Source organism: Chiloscyllium punctatum, chromosome 32, assembly GCF_047496795.1.
Source record: "Chiloscyllium punctatum isolate Juve2018m chromosome 32, sChiPun1.3, whole genome shotgun sequence".
Taxonomy (NCBI): domain Eukaryota; kingdom Metazoa; phylum Chordata; class Chondrichthyes; order Orectolobiformes; family Hemiscylliidae; genus Chiloscyllium; species Chiloscyllium punctatum.
Window position 1 is genome coordinate 10,278,740 of NC_092770.1, and position 19,187 is coordinate 10,297,926.

Sequence of the window (19,187 nt, forward strand, 5' to 3'; positions counted from 1 at the left end):
TTCACCCACTATGCAGTAATTTTTCCCACTATGCGGTAAGTTCTATGATTCTACTCACAATGCAGTTTGTGACCGCTTTGGATTGCTTGAATTTGTAGCCGCTCATAAAAATAAAACATATATAGGCACAGAGAGCCTTAGAATCCACCTTCATAAAAAAAATATTTAATTTAAAAACATTAAATGACAATAAAAGGAAATGTAGCTTTATTTTCTGTTTTTCTTTTCCCTTACAATTTTCATATTGTTACCTCAAGCAGATCTTGTGATGTAAAAGAGGTCGATGTACAAATCAATTCTTCCATTGTTTTTAAAGCAAGATTTGTTATCCATCTATAAAATCAATCACATTCAAAAATAAAATAAGAGCAGAGAGAAATAAGAAGCCATGCTATAATTTATAGTGAGGAGCCTGACCTGTCACATGGTAGCATTTCCACAATGAACGTGCCAGGCATGAAGGAGTTTACCAGATAGCACCAGACATGACTATCTATCAAGTCACTTAAATCTTTCACGAGGAGTTTGTGGCCTTCTGATGCAATCTGTGTAAATGATAGAAAAAAGGGAGTGAATTTCTATAGATTGAAATTAATTTGATAATTATTATATTATGGAGAAGGAACTGATAACCACTTTGGGTCAGAACCTAGTGGCATTGAATGTGAACAGCATCTATGAGTATTGAGGGGGAACAGGGTCTAGCAGCTTTGGGGAGGGCAACAGTTTAGCAGCACTGAACAAGAGCAAAGATTTACATCAGGCAATATTTTTTGTCTTGGCCTCCTTCAACTCTTTGGCCACACAAAGATCAAAACTAAAATTTTCTTGAGCTGTTTCCTTTGACTTAGCTCAAACCGTTGAATAACAAATAATATTTTTTCATGAAAAGTACCTTGCTTGGCATCAGCTAAAAGGATGGTAAAATCATGAATCATCAAAATGAATTTTCATAACAATTTAAAATTTACTTCTGATCAACTTTTCTTTTCATAAACTATCTATTGATATACTCTCATTCATATTGCAACAGGAATAATATTTTATATTGTTTCAGTTATGGTATTGATACTGCATTCTGTGACTCTACAAAAAATAAGTGCTTCTGTGTTGAATAAAACCACCTGTAAATGGGCATTAATAAGATCCAGGATGCATTCAACACCGGAAGGGTAGTAATCCCAGCCTTCTTTAGGAATCTTCCTGTTAAAAATTTTAGCTACCTCACGACCTTAGAGACAGAATACAATAAAAATTAGTTTTTTTTTCACTTTTCTCATCACAAGACAACTAACGTTTTTTGTAAAGAAATAGTATGATAACTTTTGAAATGTTGCACTCCTGATTGTTGCCGGAAAACTCAACAGGTGAAGTTGCTTGTCAAATATTCTATGCTGTTTTCAAGAGAGACTCCATAGCCACAGTCTTTTACCTCACTAAACATAATCACCAAAAATAAATTGAAGTTATTCTGGATACAGTTTATCCTTTTCATTGCTCTGAGATAATAGTAAATGATATTTCAATATAAAATGTTGCAATAAGGTCCCAAGACTAGTCTAAAGACCTAAATAATTTTTTAAATGCAGTAATTATTCATTTCAATTGTTCATGTTTTGAAAGTTAACCACAGTAACATGAAACTATAATGACATTTCATAAGTAGGAATTTCTAATGTTTAGGCTAAGATTTGGAGCAAAAATTGTTTTAATTAACATGTCTTAACATGCTTTCAAGAAAAACATAATTACAACTATACAGCAAAACAATTCTTCCCTCAGGGTCAATCTATTTATATTTATTTATTATAAATTTCTATTTCTCTCTTCACAGATGCTGCTGAGTTTCTCCAGCACTTCCTGTCTTCATTTCAGATTTTCTGCATCCGCATTATTTTGCATTTATCGGACACTACAGGAGATTGTTTTCTCTACTGGTGAATCAAAAACAGGAGGGTATAGTTTCAGGGTAAGATAGTGTCTGCCATTTAAGACTTATTTTGTCAGATTTTGTTGTATAATCTGAATGTGGAATGCCTCAGGATGCTTTACTGTGTTAATACTTGTATAAATGTGAGTACTTAAAAACTAAGATGGTGATAATTACCTGGAAAAGGTTCAAAATCCTGCAATTGTAATGATTCAATCAGGGAAGAAATAGAAGATTGTTCTTTGGAACCTATTAATGTCTCAAGATCATCAAAAAATGACAGAGGTGTGCTTGTTTGTTGTATAGACTTCTCCTGGTCTGGTGATCGAACCTTTGGGGTCCACTGAATTCAAGACATAAAACAATTTTCTTAGCTTGAATTCCTAGTCCACAATTACCACATACATCAGTCACATAATTACAAACTATGTGTACTACTTTGCTCTTAACTACATTGTTTCAAAGTTATTTCACAATTGTTTATCCACATTGTTTTGAAGATGGGAGATGATAGATTTATTGGTAATGTCAGTGGACTAGTAATCTCGAGGGCCAGACTAATGCTATGGGGACATAGGTTCAAAAACGGCAGCCAGTGGAAATCAAATGTAATTAATAAATTTGGAATATGCAACTACTTTTGGTTATGAGAATAAGTATCACTTTATTTTAACAATAGGTCCAATTCACTTGCATCCTTTTGGGGAGGAATTCTGTCATCCTTCCCTGGTCAGACCTCATGTGATTCTAGAATCACATGCAACATGGCTGTCTCTTAACAGCTCTTTGAGTGGCCTTGTAAACCATTTTGTTCACAGGCAATGAGGGTTGGATAACAGATACTAGCCTTGCCAGCAAGGCCTCCCTCCTATAAATGAATAAAGGAAAAATGTATTTCTTAAAATGAGAACAGGATTGGCTTTAATGTGAGTGCTGTTAGCAGTAATATTTTAATAACAAAACTAAATTTCATTTAAAAGAAAACCTTTTGAAGAATTATAGCAACATTTATATCAAGTAAAGTCAAGAATAATGCTGCAACGTTCCATTTAAAATCAATCATATAAGGATTCTGTCAGTTACAATCTCAAACTACATTATCCCGATTTAAAAGATCCAATAAAAGGAACAGATTAAACATTCCAGAAACAAATAGATTATATCGCTTTTCTATTATAGCAATATGGTGAATGCTGTGAAAACATAGAGAACGTAAATAGTAACCCTCATACCATGAAGCAAACAGAGCAGACCAGTTTATCATTGTCAAGCTGGAGTTGGCTGGATCGTTCCCAGGTGAATTGAATATCATGCACTATTAACCTCCACAGTAGTTCCGTTATCTAAAGTACAAATCAAATCAAATGCATTCCTCACAACATAAGTCATCATGAAATCCAAATATTCATTGCCAAGAATTACTAAATAACACTGTCATCATCTGATACATTTAAGAAAAATAATTGCACATTGGCTGGCCTTTGCAATTTTAATCATGGTAAGACCATTAGCATTCATATCATAATGCCTAGTACCAGCACATGCATAGTTATATACTTTATTCCAAAAACAATTGTAATGAATCCATGGATAGCCTTGTGGTATCCTGTTTCGTATTTATAAATGACTGAACTGATAAAAAAAACCTACCTTTTAAAATGTAATATTAATCCATACTAGTATGTTACCCCAATCCCAAAAAACTCTCACGTTTAGATTACTTACAGTTTGGAAACAGGCCCTTCGGCCCAACAAGTCCACACCGCCCCGCCGAAGCGCAACCCACCCATACCCCTACATCTACCCCTTGCCTAACACTACGGGAAATTTAGCATGGCCAATTCACCTGACCTGCACATCTTTGGACTGTGGGAGGAAACCGGAGCACCCGGAGGAAACCCACGCAGACACGGGGAGAACGTGCAAACTCCACATAGTCAGTCGCCTGAGGCGGGAATTGAACCCGGGTCTCTGGCGCTGTGAGGCAGCAGTGCTAACCACTGTGCCACCGTGCCACCCATGTTTATGAACATCCTGTGTGGGATCCAGTGATGAGGGGAATGAATGTTGAATGTGATGAATGAGGTGCCAGTTTTATCCTGGGTAATGTTAAACTTCTAGAATATTGAAGGGGTCTCATCCAGGGAAGAGAAACATATTTACAATGCTATCAGGGAGGAAATTTCAGGATTTTGATCCAGCAGCATTGATAAAACAGTGATATATTAAACTAGTCAAAACCCTGCCTAATAGCATTGTGGGTCAACCCATGACAAGAAGGCAGCTCACACTACTTTCTCAAGGGCAGCAAAGGATCTTCAATAAATGCTGGGCCCAGCCAGTGATGCCCACATCTCATGAGTGAACTTTAAAAATTCCAAATCAGGATGGTGTGTGGCTCGGAGGGAAACTTGCTGGTAGTGGTGTTACCATGTTGTCTTTGTCTTTCAAGATGGTATTGTTTATGCATTTGGAAGAAACTGTGAGGAACCTTGGTGAATTTCCTCAATGCATCTACTAAGTGTCCATGGTGAATGTGTGTGGCTGGGGTGCCATCAAGTGGACTCCTTTGACCTGAACAGTCAAACTTCTTAAGCACTGTTAGGCTGCAATCATCCAGCCAAGTAGGGCGTATTCCATCACCATGTCTTCTAGATGGTAGACAGGCTTTAGCAAATCAGGAGGTGACTTAATTGCTGCTGCATTCCTAGCCTCTGATTGGCTGGTGTAGCTGCTGAATTTAGATGGCTAGTCCAAATTGGTTTATTTTCAATGGTAACCCCAGGATGTTGATAGTGGGGGATTCTGTGATAGTAATGCCATTGAATGTCAAGAGGCAATGGTTAGATTCTCTCTTGTTGGAGATGGTTAGTGTCTGGCGCTTGTGTGGCACAAATGTTCTTTGCCACTTGTTAGCCAAACCAGAATATTGTCCAGGTCTTGCTGCATTTGGACATGGACAGCTTCAGTATCTGATGAGTCATGCTTGGTGCTGAGCATTATGCAATTATTAGCAAACATCCTCTTTTATGACTTTATGATGGAGGAAAGATCATTGATGAAGCAGCTGAAGATGTTTGGGTCTAGGAAACAACCCTTAGGTACTCCGCAAAAATGTCCTGGAGCTGAGATGACTACTCTCCAACAATTGAAACCATCTTCCTTTATGCTTGATGTGACTCAAAATAGTGAAACGTTTTGCCCCTGGTTCCCGAAGACTCCAATTTTTCTCAGGTTCTTTGAAACCACACTTATTCAAATGTGATTTTGACATCAAGTTCACCCACTCTCACATCACATTTGGAATTCGACTCATTTGTCCATGCATAAACAAAGCTGAAATGACTTCAGGAGCTGAGTGGCCCTGGCAGAATCATAACCTCACTGATGATCAAAAATAAACTGATGGGGGTGATACTTGGCTGAGTTGGAATTGTCCTACCTTTTGTGTATAGGACATGTCTGGACATTTCAGATTGTCAGGTCGATGCCAATGCAACTTCGAATCGATTACTGCAGATCACTTAAAGAGTGAATCATAAGAATCTTTGGAATATAAAGATATTCTAGTAGTCTCAAAATAAGGTTAAGTGAAAAAGGCTAATGCTTTTGGGCAGACAGAAGAAAGTTCCAACAAATGGAACACTGTCTGATGAGAAGAAGTTAGTTATGAATCACAGCAGGTAAGTGGAGCTAGTTATAGCTTTAAGTTACTTCTGAGAGTTCATTTGATTTGTGACAGATGGATAACATCATGATATAAAAGTATCTCAGGGATGATAATTGAAAAATCATATTCCCTCTGCTTGGAGAGAGACTATATAAATGTCAAATAATTTAAATAAATGCCAGTATCCTACTTCAATTGAAAAATATATCAAATTCATTTAACTATTTTCAGCATTTTTATTTCATACTTGAATTATCTGACAGTTCCAACACTGGCTAGTTCTAAATCTTGTCAAGCTAATTGAAGGTCTCTCCTCCCCTATAACCACTGGTTAAACTGTTCTTAACAATATTTTCTCTTAAAACATAAATAATTAACTGAAAGATAGAACCAGTGCCATCTAGCCTGAAACAACAGAGTAAAAATGTGAATTTAATGTAACAGGACTTACGAGGTGAACATGATGAACATTTGTAATGTTGGAGAATTGTTCTAAGTGCACAGTACCAACAAAAGAAAAATGATTAAAGATAAAGCAGAATAACATCATTGTTTGCTCTGAATTTGATTTCTATTCTATCCAGGTGTACCACTGTCATCAACCTCAGATCAATAATTGTATGTGTGATTCACAGTCAGCATATCAGAGATCCATTGTATTTGTAAAGGCTATAATAGTAGAATATTTGGAAATGTTATATATCCACATGGAGCCCTGATGGCTTTGTAAATGGGAAATCATGTTCTTTGAGAAGTTAACAAACAAGTTAGATAAAATAGGACAGTAGATGTAACATATTTGGATTTCCAAAAGGCAATCATAAGGTACTTCAGAGGCTACTTTATAAGATGAGGCCATGGTGTTAGGGGTCATTGCTTTATTATAGATAGAAGATTGGCTAACTAATAGATGACAGAGAGTTGGGATAAAAGGGGTAATTTCAGGATGGCAACCTGTAACCGGGGCAACACCACAGGGATCAATGCTATGGCCACAGTTATTTACAACATATACTAATGACTTGGCTGAAGGAAGTGAACATACTATTGCCAAGTTTACAGATTGCACAGAAATAGGTGGTAAAGCAAATAGTGAAGATGATACAAAATCTACAGGTAGATATAGAAAAGTTGACTGAGTGGGCATAAACTTGGCAGAATGTAATGTTGGAAAATGTGGGGTTATGCATTTTCTATGCACTTAGAATGAAAATGCTGAATGTTATTGAAATGGAGAAGGACACAGAAATCTGCAGCACAGAGTAATTTGGGAGTCCTGTGAATGATTTAGAAAAAGCTAGCATTCAAGATCAGCAGGTGATTGGGAAGGTAATTGGAGAGTGCAGAAGCAGAGGGTATACTCTGAGAGAAAGGTGCCCAACTAAGACAGCTGATGAGGAATTTCTTCTCTCATGACAGCAATCCTCTACTACAATAACTGAAAATATCTCGGTCACCAGGAATAAAGAGAATAAAGGAAGATATCCAGCCTGGTCAACAACTTGCAGTGAAGTGCTTTTGAACTTCAGCACAAATATATCATCAGATCAGATGTAATGATGTGCTTGACCAAAATGGAGATGAGCTGCTTACGAGTCCATGAAATGCAGACCAATGTCTACAGATTCAGAATATAGTTCAAAGAAGACATTTCCTGTTCTGATAGTTCAGGATATTATTGAGAAGAAAGGGTCTAGACTGAAAATCCAGGACACTGCAAGGAAAAAAATATTAGTTTAACAATGACGTACAGGGGCTGTTGGCTGAAAGATAGAACCAGTGCCATCTAGCCCGAAACAACAGAGTAAAAATGTTAAAAATCACACAATACCAGGTTATAGTCCAAAAGGGTTATTTCAGAGCACTGCTCCTTCATCAGCTGGTTGTGAAATATCACATCATAAAACACAGAATTTATAGCAAAAGATTACTGTGTCATGAAACTTAAATGATATATTGAACAAACCTGGATTGTTAAGTCTTTCATCTTTTAGAACGGGTTGCAAGTTTCGGTTCATTAATATGTAAATTCCAGAGCTTCTTTTAAGTCACCTTCTTGAGATAACTTGAGGTTTTATATGCACATCCACAAGCACACACTCACTCACTCTCTCTCTCTTTCTCATGCACACATATAAGTCAATGGGTGAATTTGTATTTACAGAATTATATTTGTAGATACATTCTATTTTGCTCAAAAAATGCACAGTCTGCAGGCAGTCAATCCATGTAATATTTTGTAAATTCCACTTTGGAAATAGAACCAGTGTGACTCAAGATTGGGATACAGACAGACTCTGACCTCATACCTTTAATGCATTGTCTGAGCTGAGATGTCACCTTTTGTAATAAAACCTTAAGTTATCTCGAGAAGGTGACTTAAGCAAAGTTTTGGGATTTACATATTAATGTAACCAAACTTTCAACCATTCTAAAAGATGAAAAACTTAACAATCCAAATTTGTTCAATATATCATTTCATTTTCAATACACTGTAATCTTTTATGATAAATTCTGTGTCTTATGATCCTATACTCCGCAACCACCTGATGAAGGAGCAACGCTCCAAAAGCTAGCGCTTCCAAATAAATCTGTTGGACTATAACCTGGTGTTGTGTGATTTTTAACTTAGTTTTAACAGTGCAGCTGTTTTCTATAAGAGATATTAATGAGATTAAAAATCCTCCAGATGATATTGGGGACAACTGCATGAGTTGTCGGGAGTTCCTTTTGAAGGTAATTCAGATCAAAAGCTTGCAGATGGACTGAAAGGTCTGTTTCCATGCTGTACAAATCTATGACTCCATATATGAATATGAAGAGTTTAGCGGTATATGGGCCAAATGTTGGCAAATGGGACTAGATTAATTTAGGATATCTGGTCAGCATGGAGAAGTTAGACCGAAGGGTCTGTTTCCATACAGTACAGTTCTATGACTTAATTACTCTATAAGATAAGGAGACAACTACAAGGTTTAGCAGGAGCAACATTCTCCAGGAAGGACATTCAAGGGATAAAAGATTCTACCGGTGGAGAAATAATTTACAAAGATCACAGTCAAGATCAACAATCCTCAGGCCAAACCCTTGCCAGTCCTAACATGTCCATGGGAACATGTTCTGAGAAGATTTGAAAAACCTTCAGGCAGCCTGAATTTGTGAGTCAGAGACTTGGGGGGAAATGGGTTAAATGGGAAGTTTAAGAATAAAGTATGGAAAGAAAGACTAGTTCCTGTTAGCTGCTTGATAACGCTTTTGTTTCAGTGTCGTGTCAGGCTGTTGAACTCGTTGTTAATTTGTTGTTTAAAAGAGGAACAAGAAGGACTAGTGGCCGCATTCTATCCCAAACACAAGCTGCCAGTGGTAGTAATGAAAACTATGACATGGTGATTAGCAGTGGATTTGTTCCATAAATAACTCAAGGTAACCATAGAGGAAAAAAATTCCATTTGACTCTAAAACAAAAAATTAACCACTTTAACAGCATCACCAATATAACAACTAAGGCAGCAACACAATATGCAGAATTCATGGACAGAATGGACTGTGTTATAACTGTTACAATAACTGTGTAAGGTGAAGCCATGGAGCAAATTGAAAATACGAATGAGCAATTTAAAGTCTTAAAGCGAATATCGAAAGGTTTACTGAAGCAACCTTACAACTTCTAACATCAGTCCATCTAAGAATCTAATTTCTACGACTTTCCATTTAATGAATTCTCCAAACAGCTTCTCACCAAAGCATGAAAAATAGCACCTTTCAATAGCAGCTTAAGCTGATTTTATTCTGTTTCCTGTCAGTAAAAGAGTGCTGTTTAAAATCAATTTATGTGCACTGTCCAACTTATGCAATCTGAATGTCAGCAAAATTCTTAATTTTTGAGGAGAACATTGGTGCATTAAACATTAAAGCCAAACTAACTTTTACACTTTAAAACTAAATTGATTGTAATACTGCATGAATTGCAAAGCCAACACAATAATACATGATTGCCTTAGGGTGTTGGCACATTGTTTTGAAACCATATCATACAGATCTCTGTAGTTATGTAGCAGATTCCAAATCTAATTTTTCAAATTTATTTGAACACCTGAGTACTAATTCTCCAAGAGGGGAGCCCACACTCAATGAATAGAGCTGATTCCGTGATCAACCATACCTGTGAGCTCAGCTCTCTGCTCGAAGCACAATTATTCCTCTCAGCCATATACTGACTATTGAGTATGATTTCAATCAACCCCAATAGCATTGAAAGGAATTATTACATGTTTGCTAGAATTATCAAAATATCAATTCTCAAGTGTTAATGTTATTTAATGTAGTGTCACCCAAGCAAGAGAATTAAAGTTGGAAGAGATCTTGGTACATACACGTTTAGTATTTTTCTTGGCAATTACGCCACAATCAATTTTGCTATTCTCTGGTATAATGCCTACTGTCCGCAGTTCGACCAATAACAACTCAAACTGTGCAGCAACTTGTCGGCTTGAGTGGCAGCAAGTCATGCTCTGCATATTCTTTGGTGACCGTCCAGTGAAGCCTAATAAGAAGACAATAACCTTTTTTCAATAACTCTCAATCAACAATTAGCAGAAATAAAACACATATTTTGGAAAATCAGGGCTCAAAATGTGTCTTTATCAAAGAAAAATAATTACATAAATTCTGTCAAATTCCTTACTTACGTGATCAAATCAATGTTTATAATAGTTAAATAATGCAAACATTAAATTTTCAATTCAGGAATATTTGTCATAATATTATTCCTTAAAATCTTCTCAAGAGGAGGTGCAACAATTATTTTTAAGTAAACGTGGGAATTAACAGTAAATTCTGCCTCTTCTCTTGTTTCTGTCAATAACACTGAATATGCTAATCTCAATTAATGTTCATAAAAGTACATATGAAGATGTGGCCTATAGACTAGACATTATGGTAGCCATTCAGCAGATTAAAATTGATTTAATAATGTTTATGCAACAGCTTTTCAAGAAAAGATACCAAGTCATACTTCATACATTTCATAGAAATATTTACAGTGGCATTAACCCAGTACATCTATACTTCCAATTGTCAAATTCTATAGAGACATTTAAAAAAAAAACTTGATTTACTTGAACTTACCTTCTACCAAGGATTTCAAATGGGTGTTTGTGAATAGATCTATAAATACATTACTGAGTGGTCGATCAAGTGATGAACATCGCACATTTGCCCAGGCTGTGTAACATGTTATTTTTGATTGTTGAGGCATTTAATTATGTTTTCCAAAGTGTTAGTTTGAAATTCCTTCAATATCTGTAAATAAAGAAGTAATTAACTGAAATGTTCAACAATAACTATTCTACTTCTCAATTTCACTCTTAAAACCAAAACTTGTCTTCTTGGGCAACATGGACAGAATAACCTAATCAATTGCTTGTAGCTATGTTACTAGATACTTTCACTGACACTGGCAGCTTAGTGGTAAGCATACATGGCAATAAGGATGATACAGCCTGCTCAGCTCTTTTTTAATACGGTGTTCTTTTACTATACCCCAGGCCTTGCTGTGTTTCCTAAAAACTACCAATCACAATTCAATACTGTCCTCATTCAACATATAAATCCTCTACAGGAACACATTGTCACCTAGTAACCTGAACAATCTAAATTTCCGAAAACCTCAGAACATGACTTGCACCGGTCATCATAGGAGATTGTTGGATTAAAATACTCAAGCCATCCAGCAGAACTTCCATGACAGTAAGGAGGATCATTTCAGAAAGTCTCTCTTCATATACAAATTCCAGACCTGACAAAGGAACAATATCTACTTTATATGAGTTTTTGCTTTCAACCAACCATGTATGCCCAGGAACCTACATTCCCTTCAATCTAGTCTCGAGCTCTATCCTCACCATTTCTCACCTTTTGCTTCTAGTACAAATAGTTTACTTCTTTTCTTTACTGCAATACAACAATCCTCTTGTACAGCGTGCATGAAGTACCTTGCGGATGTTTACTTATCAACACAAATAATACACAAATATATCAGCACAATAATAAGTACGTGATCCAGCAATCAAGCCAAAAGACTTGAGTGAAATTTCATGGAGACAAGTATTTACAGAGGTAAAATAAACAAAATGTATAATTCCATAGAGGTTATGATGCGATGACCATGATTGAAATATGGCTGCAAGCTAGGCATTATTGGAAGTTAAATATTCCATGTTATAAGGTCTTTAGAAAGAGTATAGAATCAGCTAGAGGAGGAAGTGAAGTTTTATTCATTGAATATACTGTTACAAAATTTGTAGCAGACATTATGGATAAGAGAGACCAATTAGCAGTCAGGTTAAAATTGTGCATAGAGTCATAGAGTTATAGAGATATACAGCATGGAAAGAAACCCTTCGGTTCAACTCGTCCATGCCGACCAGATATCCCAACCCATTATAGTCCCACCTGCCAAGCACTTCATATTAATATACCCACCCAGATGTCTATTAAATACTGCAATTGTACCAGCCTCCACCACTTCCTCTGGCAGCTCATTCCATACATGCATCACCCTCTGCGTGAAAAAGTTGCCCCTTAGGTCCCTTTTATAGCTTTCCCTTCTCACCCTAAACCTACTCCCTCTAGTTCTGGACTCCCCCACCCCAGGGAAAAGACTTTGTCTATTTGTCCTATCCATGCCCCTTCCGATTTTACAAACCTCTATAAAGTCACTCCTCAACCTCCAACTCTTCAGGGAAAAGAGCCTTAGCCTATTCAGCCTCAACCTATAGCTCAAATCCTCCAACCCATGCAACATTCTTTCAAATCTTTTCTGAACACGTTCAAGTTTCACAACATCGTACCGATAAGAAGGAGACCAGAATTGCATACAATATTCCAAAAGTGGTTGAACCAATGTCCTGTACAGCCACAACATGATCTCTCAACTCCTATACTTAATGCTCTGACCAGTAAAGGAAAGCATACTAAACACCTTCTTCACTATCCTATCTACCTGCAACTCCACATTCAAGGAGCTATGAACATCCAAGGTCTCTTTGTTCAGCAACACTCCCTAGGACCTTATCATTAAGTGTATAAGTCCTGTTAAGATTTGCTTTTTCAAGATGCAGCACATTGCATTTATCGAAATTAAACTCCATCTGCCACTCCTCAGTCCATTTGCCCATCTGATCAAGATCACATTGTAATCTGAAGTAACTTTCATCGCTGTCCAATACACCTCCAATTTTGATGTCATCTGCAAACTTACTAACTATACCTCCTATGTTCACTCCCAAATCATTTATATAAATGACAAAAAGCATTGGACCCAGCACTGATCCTTGTGGCACTCCACTGGTCACAGGCTTCCAGTCTGATTAACAACCTTCCACCACCACCCTCTGTTTTCTACCTTCGTGCCAGTTCTGTATCCAAGCAAAAAAAGACTTCCATATCAGCAATTCTATAAGCCACAGCTTTGGGGCTGGGGAAGTGGTGGGGGCACACTTTGTCCTTTATGTGTGTGTGTGTGTGTCGGTGAAGGGGGCAGGGGATTAAAACAGTAATGTGTGTTATCTACAGGACTGCTAATAATAAAAATGAAGTGGCGGAAAGTATTAATTCAATGATTAGAGAGGCTTGCACAGGATTTTAATGGGAGATTTTAATTTCCACAAAGTTTGTTTTAAATTACTCATTCACAGGATATGGTTCAACATTGAGTACTGTGTGCAGTTTTGGTTTCTTGCTCTTGAGGAAGTACATCGAAGGTTCACGAGACTGATTCCAAGGATGGCAGGACTGAAATATGGGGAAAGACTGGATTGATTGGGCTTCTATTCACTGGAATTTAGAAGAATGAGGAGGGATCTTACAGAAACATATAACATCCTGATAGGACTGGACAGGCTAGATGCAGGAATAATGTTCCTGATTTTGGGGAAGTCCAGAACTAACGGTAACAGTCTAAGAATAAGAGGTAAGTCATTCAAGACTGAGATGAGGAAGAATTTCTTCCCTCAGACCTGTGAAATTCTGTCCCATAGGAAGATGTTGGAGCCAGTTCAATAGAAATATTCAAGGGGGAGCCGGACAGGGTCCTTGCGGCTAAAGGGATCAAGGGGTAGTGGGCGAAGGTGGGAACGGGATACTGGGATTGCATGATCAGCCAAGATCATACAGAATGGTGGTACAGGCTTGAAGGGCTAAATGGCCTACTCCTGCATCCATTTTCTATGTTTCATTAACGTCAACATGTATTTCAGACTGTAACTGCTCCTTGAAAAGATGGTGCAATGCCATCTTTCTAAACGGTTCCAATCTCACAATGAAGTATTCTGCCAATGCTGTTCGGAATTTGACACAGCATTTTGACACAGCAAAGATGTGGGAATTGTGATATAGTTTGGGGTCAATAGTGTATGATTTGGAGTTGTAACCTTGTTTACCTAGTTCTGTCTGAGCAGTCTGTGATCTGTATTTCTTTGTTTACTATGATCTACCTGCATTGCTCGCAAAACAACATTTTCACAGTACTTAGGTAAATGTGACTACATCAAACCAAATCAAAATCAAAATCAAACATGCTGACTACTCTTCTTCTGGTTGGTAGAGACCATGGATTGGAAGTTGCTGGAGAAAAAGTCTTGGCAAGTTGCTAGACTACATCTTGTAAATGGTGCACACTGCAGCTGTGGTGTTCCAATGATAGGGGATTGAGTGTTGATGATTTTGAATAGATACCAATCAAATCAGCTTTTTGGGTCTGGATGGTATCATATTCTGACATTGCTTCTAAGACACACTAATCCAGGCCCGTGGAGAATTTTTCATTACACTCCGATTTGTGTCTTTTAGCTAGTGAAAAGGCTTTCAAGATTCAGGAGCCAGTTCATTTGATAATGGATATCCAACATTTGATCTGCTCTTGTAGCCACACTACATGTTTATGGATGGTCCAATTATATTTTTGGTCAATATTGAGCCCCAGAACATGCATGCTGGGAAACTCAGTGATATCAATGCTATTGAATGTCAAAAGACTGTGATTAGACTTGCTCTTTTCCGAGATGGTCATTGTTGGGCACTTTTGCGGCATTAATTCCACTTGCCACTATTCAGCCAAAGTCTGAATGTATTCCAAGTCTCGCCGAATGTGATGCAGATTATTTCCTTAAAACCATAAGATATAGGAACAGAATTAGGACATGTGGCCCATCAAGTCTGCTCCACCATTTGATCACATTCTCCTACCTCCTCCCTGTAACTCTTGATCCCCTTACTCATGGCTCCTCCATTCTCACCCTTTTGAATCTGCATAGTTCACCTGCAAATAATCCTAAGACACCTAGGTCCCTTTGTGCTTCAGACTTTCAAAGTCTTTTCCCATTTAGTAAGTAGTCTATACTTCTATTCTTCAGACCAAAGTGCCTAACCTCAACACCTTCCCACATTGTATTCCATCTGCCATTTCTCTTAGCTTATGTAAGTCCTTCCATTGCCTCCGTGCTTTCTCAACATTACCTGTCCCTCCTTTGTCATCTGCAAACTTAGCAACAATACACTCAGTTCCTTTGTCCAGATTATTAATGTATAGCGGAATAGTTTCATTATATGAGGAGTTGTAATTGGAACTGGACACTCACGTTGTCAGTAAGTATTCCCATTTCTAACCTTACTGAACATGGGTGCACAGATTGTTGGTGAAAAGGTGTAACCTTTTACTACAGACAACATCTTACATCATTTTGCTGATGACATAGTTGACTCATGGCATGTTTTTTTATAGAAACCCTACAGTGTGGAAACTGGCCCTTTGGTCAAACAAGTCCACACCGACCCTTCAAAGAGTATCCCAAACAAACCTATTCCCCATGACTCTACATTTACTCCTGACTAATACACCTAACCTACCTAACCCTGAACACTATGGGCAATTTAACATGGCCAATTCACCTAATCTATACATCTTTGGATTGTAGGAGGAAACACCCTGAGGAAACTCACGCAGACACAGGGAGAATGTGCAAATTCCACACTGACAGTCGCTCAAGGCTAGAATTGAACCCAGGTCCCTGTGAGGTAGCAGTGCTAACACCATGCTGCTGTGCCACTCTCCTAACTCCTATACTCAAAACACCTACCAATAAAGGAAACCATATCAAACACCATCTTCATTAACCTATCTACCTGTGACTCTACTTTCAAGGAACTATGAACCTACACTCCAAGGTCTCTTTGTTCAGCAACACTCCCTAGGACCTTACCATTAAGTGTACAAGTCCTGCTAAGATTTGCTTTTCCAAGATAGAGCACCTCACATTTATCTGTCGATTGCCTATATTAGATAATTCTGATCAGGAATTTTCAAATCAGCAGTGTTTTGGGAAGCTCTGATTATTGAATGACAGACTTTCTTACTGTAAGACTGAAATTAAACTTTGAAACCTGGACTAGCTTCTTCCTGATTGATTGAGGTTTTGGGGGATGGGTATAGGTGTCTCTCACTTCACATCTCTACCTACTGCATTCTCAGCTACCTTCCACCCAACCTCACCCCCCTCCCATTTATTTGTCAGCCCCCAGCCCACAAGTCTATTCCTGATGAAGGGCTTATGCACGAAACATTGATTGTCCTGCTCCTCGGATGCTGCCTGACCTGCTGTGCTTTTCCAGTGCCACACTCTCGACTCTGATCTCCAGCATCTGCAGTCCTCACTTTCTCCTAGTTGATTTCAACCCTATTGCGAAGTCTCTTCCAAGGATGCCTACCTTGAAGAAGTTCTCCTCCTCCCTCTTCAAGGATCTGAGTGTCTCCCTCACTGCACCCTCCAGATCATCTCCTCTGCCCCCAAGCACTTAGCCACGTCCTGAAGCACAGCCACAGCCACATCACTTCCTCAGTGCCTGCCTACAGAACCAACTGATCTCACATGGACTCGGGACTACATTCAAACCAACAGAATTTGGACCTGAACAGGACAACCAGTACGTACTATAAATCCGAAACCTTCAGCAATGATTCTCTTTCTGGCTCCTCTGCTCCACACAAGTAGCCTCCACATACATCAAATCATCCTCCGCCACTTCCACCATCTACAAACAGACCTTACTACCAGATATATTTTTCCCATCCCACCTTTATCAATGTTCTGGAGAGACCATTCCCTGTGACTCCCTTGTCAGATTTATGCCCCTCCCAAGCCCACACCCCACTTCCGGCACCTTCCCATGCCATCGCAGGAAATGCAAAACCTGCGCCTACACCTCCCCCCTCACCTCTGTCCAATGCCCCAAAGGATACTTCCACATCTGACAGAAATTTACCTGTACCTCCACCAATGTCATCTACTGTATCCGTTGCACCCGATGTAGTCTCCTCTATACTGGGGAGACAGGACACCAACTTGCGAATCATCTCTGGGACACCAGCACCCACCAACCTGACGCCACATGGCTGAGCACTTCAACTCCCCCTCCACCAAGAACTTGCAGGTCCTGGGCCTCCTTCATCACCAAACCCTTATCACTAGACACCTGGAGGAAGAACACCTCATATTCCACCTTTGATCCGTGTGGTCGCAGGGTCCCATGTGGATTTCACCAGCTTCCTCATTTTCCCCTCCCAGTCCCAAGCTTCCAACAGCACAACCTTCCTGACCTATCCAACACCTTTCCCATCTACCCAATCCTTTCTGACCTATCACCTTCTCCCCCTCATTCATCTACCTGTGGTATTCTCAGCTACCTAATCCCCCAACCCCACCCCCTTCCATTTATCTCTCCTGTTGCCCACCATATTTTTGAGAAATAAGTCCCGACGTCGATTCTCCTGTTCCTCGGACGCTGTCTGACCTGCTGTGCTTTTCCAGCTCCACATTGTGGTCTCTCACTAACACCTGATGAAGGAGCAGCGCGTCCAAAGCTAGTGTTTTCAAATAAATATTGGACTATAATGTAGTGTCGTGCGACTTTTGACCTTGTTCAGCCTACTACCTGGCAATTCAGAATGACATGACCGATTCCTATGCTCCCTATTCTTTCTTTTAACTGTAATTCGTCGTTAAAAATACGCACTTCAAATTTCTCTTCAACCTTGAATAACCAACTGAAAGAACAGTGCCTACCGGACGCTGACGTCCTCAGGAGAAAAATCCTGACTTTCGCTGCTGAGTTCTGCACCTTTTTACAGAAAAGACAACATTCGGGGCCTCCCGGCAACCGTGGGAATCCCTCCCTTGCGATTGGTGAACATCGCTGTGATTTTTCGCGTCAGAGAGTTGCAGCATTGTTTACAGTTTCTATGACTCCAAAAGAACTCGCTGCCTTAACTCGCGGTTTTCGAGGCATTTCGCTCCAATCAACTCTTACACGGGATGTCAATATCACCCTGTATCGATCAAACGGCTACGGCCCCATTGTTTTAATTACACGCCCATTCATGGTCGTTGTCATAGCTTTTGCATTAATCCAAGGGGAAAACAAAACTCGTGTTCTGGCAGCGGTCATTTTAGCCCTTATTATAAGACCTAAAAAGGCTCGAGTGATATCTTGAACTGTCAAAAATCCACCGGCTTCGTTTAGAACCGTAGAATGGTTACAGCATAGGGGAGGTCATTCGGCATGTTTCTTTGCAAAAGCAACTCAGCTGTTGCCAGTTCGCCCTTTTCGGTAGCCCTACATTTTTCGTTTTGGTTTGCAGTGTCACCGAGTATAGGCTATTCAGAGTTGTCACAAAAGTTAAAAATTTTAAAACATCAAAACCCACAAACTAGGTTTCTGTCTAAAACAGTAATCACTGATTATTGCAGGTAATTTATTAAGTAATTTATTAAGTATTTATTAAGTATTATTGCAGTAAATAATTAAGCTCAATTAAGTAAACTCTAATCCCTTTATCAACTATTCCTTATACAGACAAACAGGGAAATATATAGGTGTGGTGAAAACCGAAAAATAATGGTCGTATACTCTTTGTTCACAAGATCTACTGGATTGTTCTTCCTGATACAAAGGTTTCTCCTCAACCTTACATTTTGCAAATGCTTCCACTGTTTTGCAAGAGGCACAGGGTGGCAGTTTCACTTATAAAAAGTCTCTGAATCCTCCAACTCAGTCACAACTTGCAGCATCTGCTGAAGGAAAGATGAATTAGTTTTGCTCAGCTTTAAGTGTCTGTTGGAGATCTGATGGGTTCCTTTCGGGTGTCACTCACTATCTTGTTCCACAGACCAATCACCTTATTATTGGCAGAGGACCTAGTCATTGATAATTGGTCCCATTTACCACAAATTAATCATCTTCACTTGTAAGCAATCCCTTGACTCTGGTTCATCTGCACATTGTTGGAATCTACAGCTACAGCATCCACAACAGGTACAAAATCATTTATTTTCAAAACATGCAGCCATCCTTGTAAATACATGGCTTTCAAATAGTTATTTCTCATTTCAAATATTAAAAAGCAGAAAAAAATCATAATGAGTCTGGCTCTACTGCACTCTCAAAGTGTATTCCACATTCCTAATTAGTGTTTTCAAAAAAAAAATCTTATGTGGCTTTTGATTCTTTTGTACCATTCACCTTAAATCTGTG

The 19,187-nt window shown here is 38.7% G+C and overlaps 2 protein-coding genes across 2 annotated transcripts in view; both read right to left on the bottom strand.

The window, feature by feature from the left end:
- Positions 1 to 144, bottom strand: part of LOC140458281 (uncharacterized) — a 98,528-nt gene extending 98,384 nt beyond the window's left edge. Inside the window, exon 1 of the mRNA XM_072552683.1 lies at positions 59 to 144. Coding sequence (XP_072408784.1) covers positions 59 to 106 — 48 coding nt within the window. The 5' untranslated portion in view covers positions 107 to 144. The remainder of the gene's footprint in view (positions 1 to 58) is intronic.
- A 68-nt stretch (positions 145 to 212) lies between these two features.
- LOC140458301 (uncharacterized) lies at positions 213 to 17,809 on the bottom strand. Its single transcript, XM_072552699.1, has 8 exons — positions 17,720 to 17,809; positions 10,728 to 10,901; positions 9,974 to 10,143; positions 3,163 to 3,273; positions 2,108 to 2,273; positions 1,125 to 1,231; positions 418 to 545; positions 213 to 333 (listed from the first exon to the last, which is right to left on the bottom strand). The coding sequence occupies exons 2-8, from the start codon at positions 10,855 to 10,857 to the stop codon at positions 240 to 242; spliced, it is 906 nt and encodes a 301-aa protein (XP_072408800.1). The 5' UTR covers positions 10,858 to 10,901; positions 17,720 to 17,809; the 3' UTR covers positions 213 to 239.
- Between the last annotated feature and the right edge of the window lie 1,378 nt (positions 17,810 to 19,187).

What these genes read in the sequence shown, in the direction of transcription:
- LOC140458301 (XM_072552699.1), bottom strand. Translation starts at nt 10,857, where the DNA reads ATGCCTCAACAATCAAAAATAACATGTTACACAGCCTGGGCAAATGTG. An exon ending in TCTGCTCTGTTTGCTTCATG is followed by an intron (nt 2,274 to 3,162) that starts GTATGAGGGTTA and finishes TCTTGAATTCAG; the next exon opens with TGGACCCCAAAGGTTCGATC. An exon ending in GGATTTTGAACCTTTTCCAG is followed by an intron (nt 1,232 to 2,107) that starts GTAATTATCACC and finishes TCTGTCTCTAAG; the next exon opens with GTCGTGAGGTAGCTAAAATT.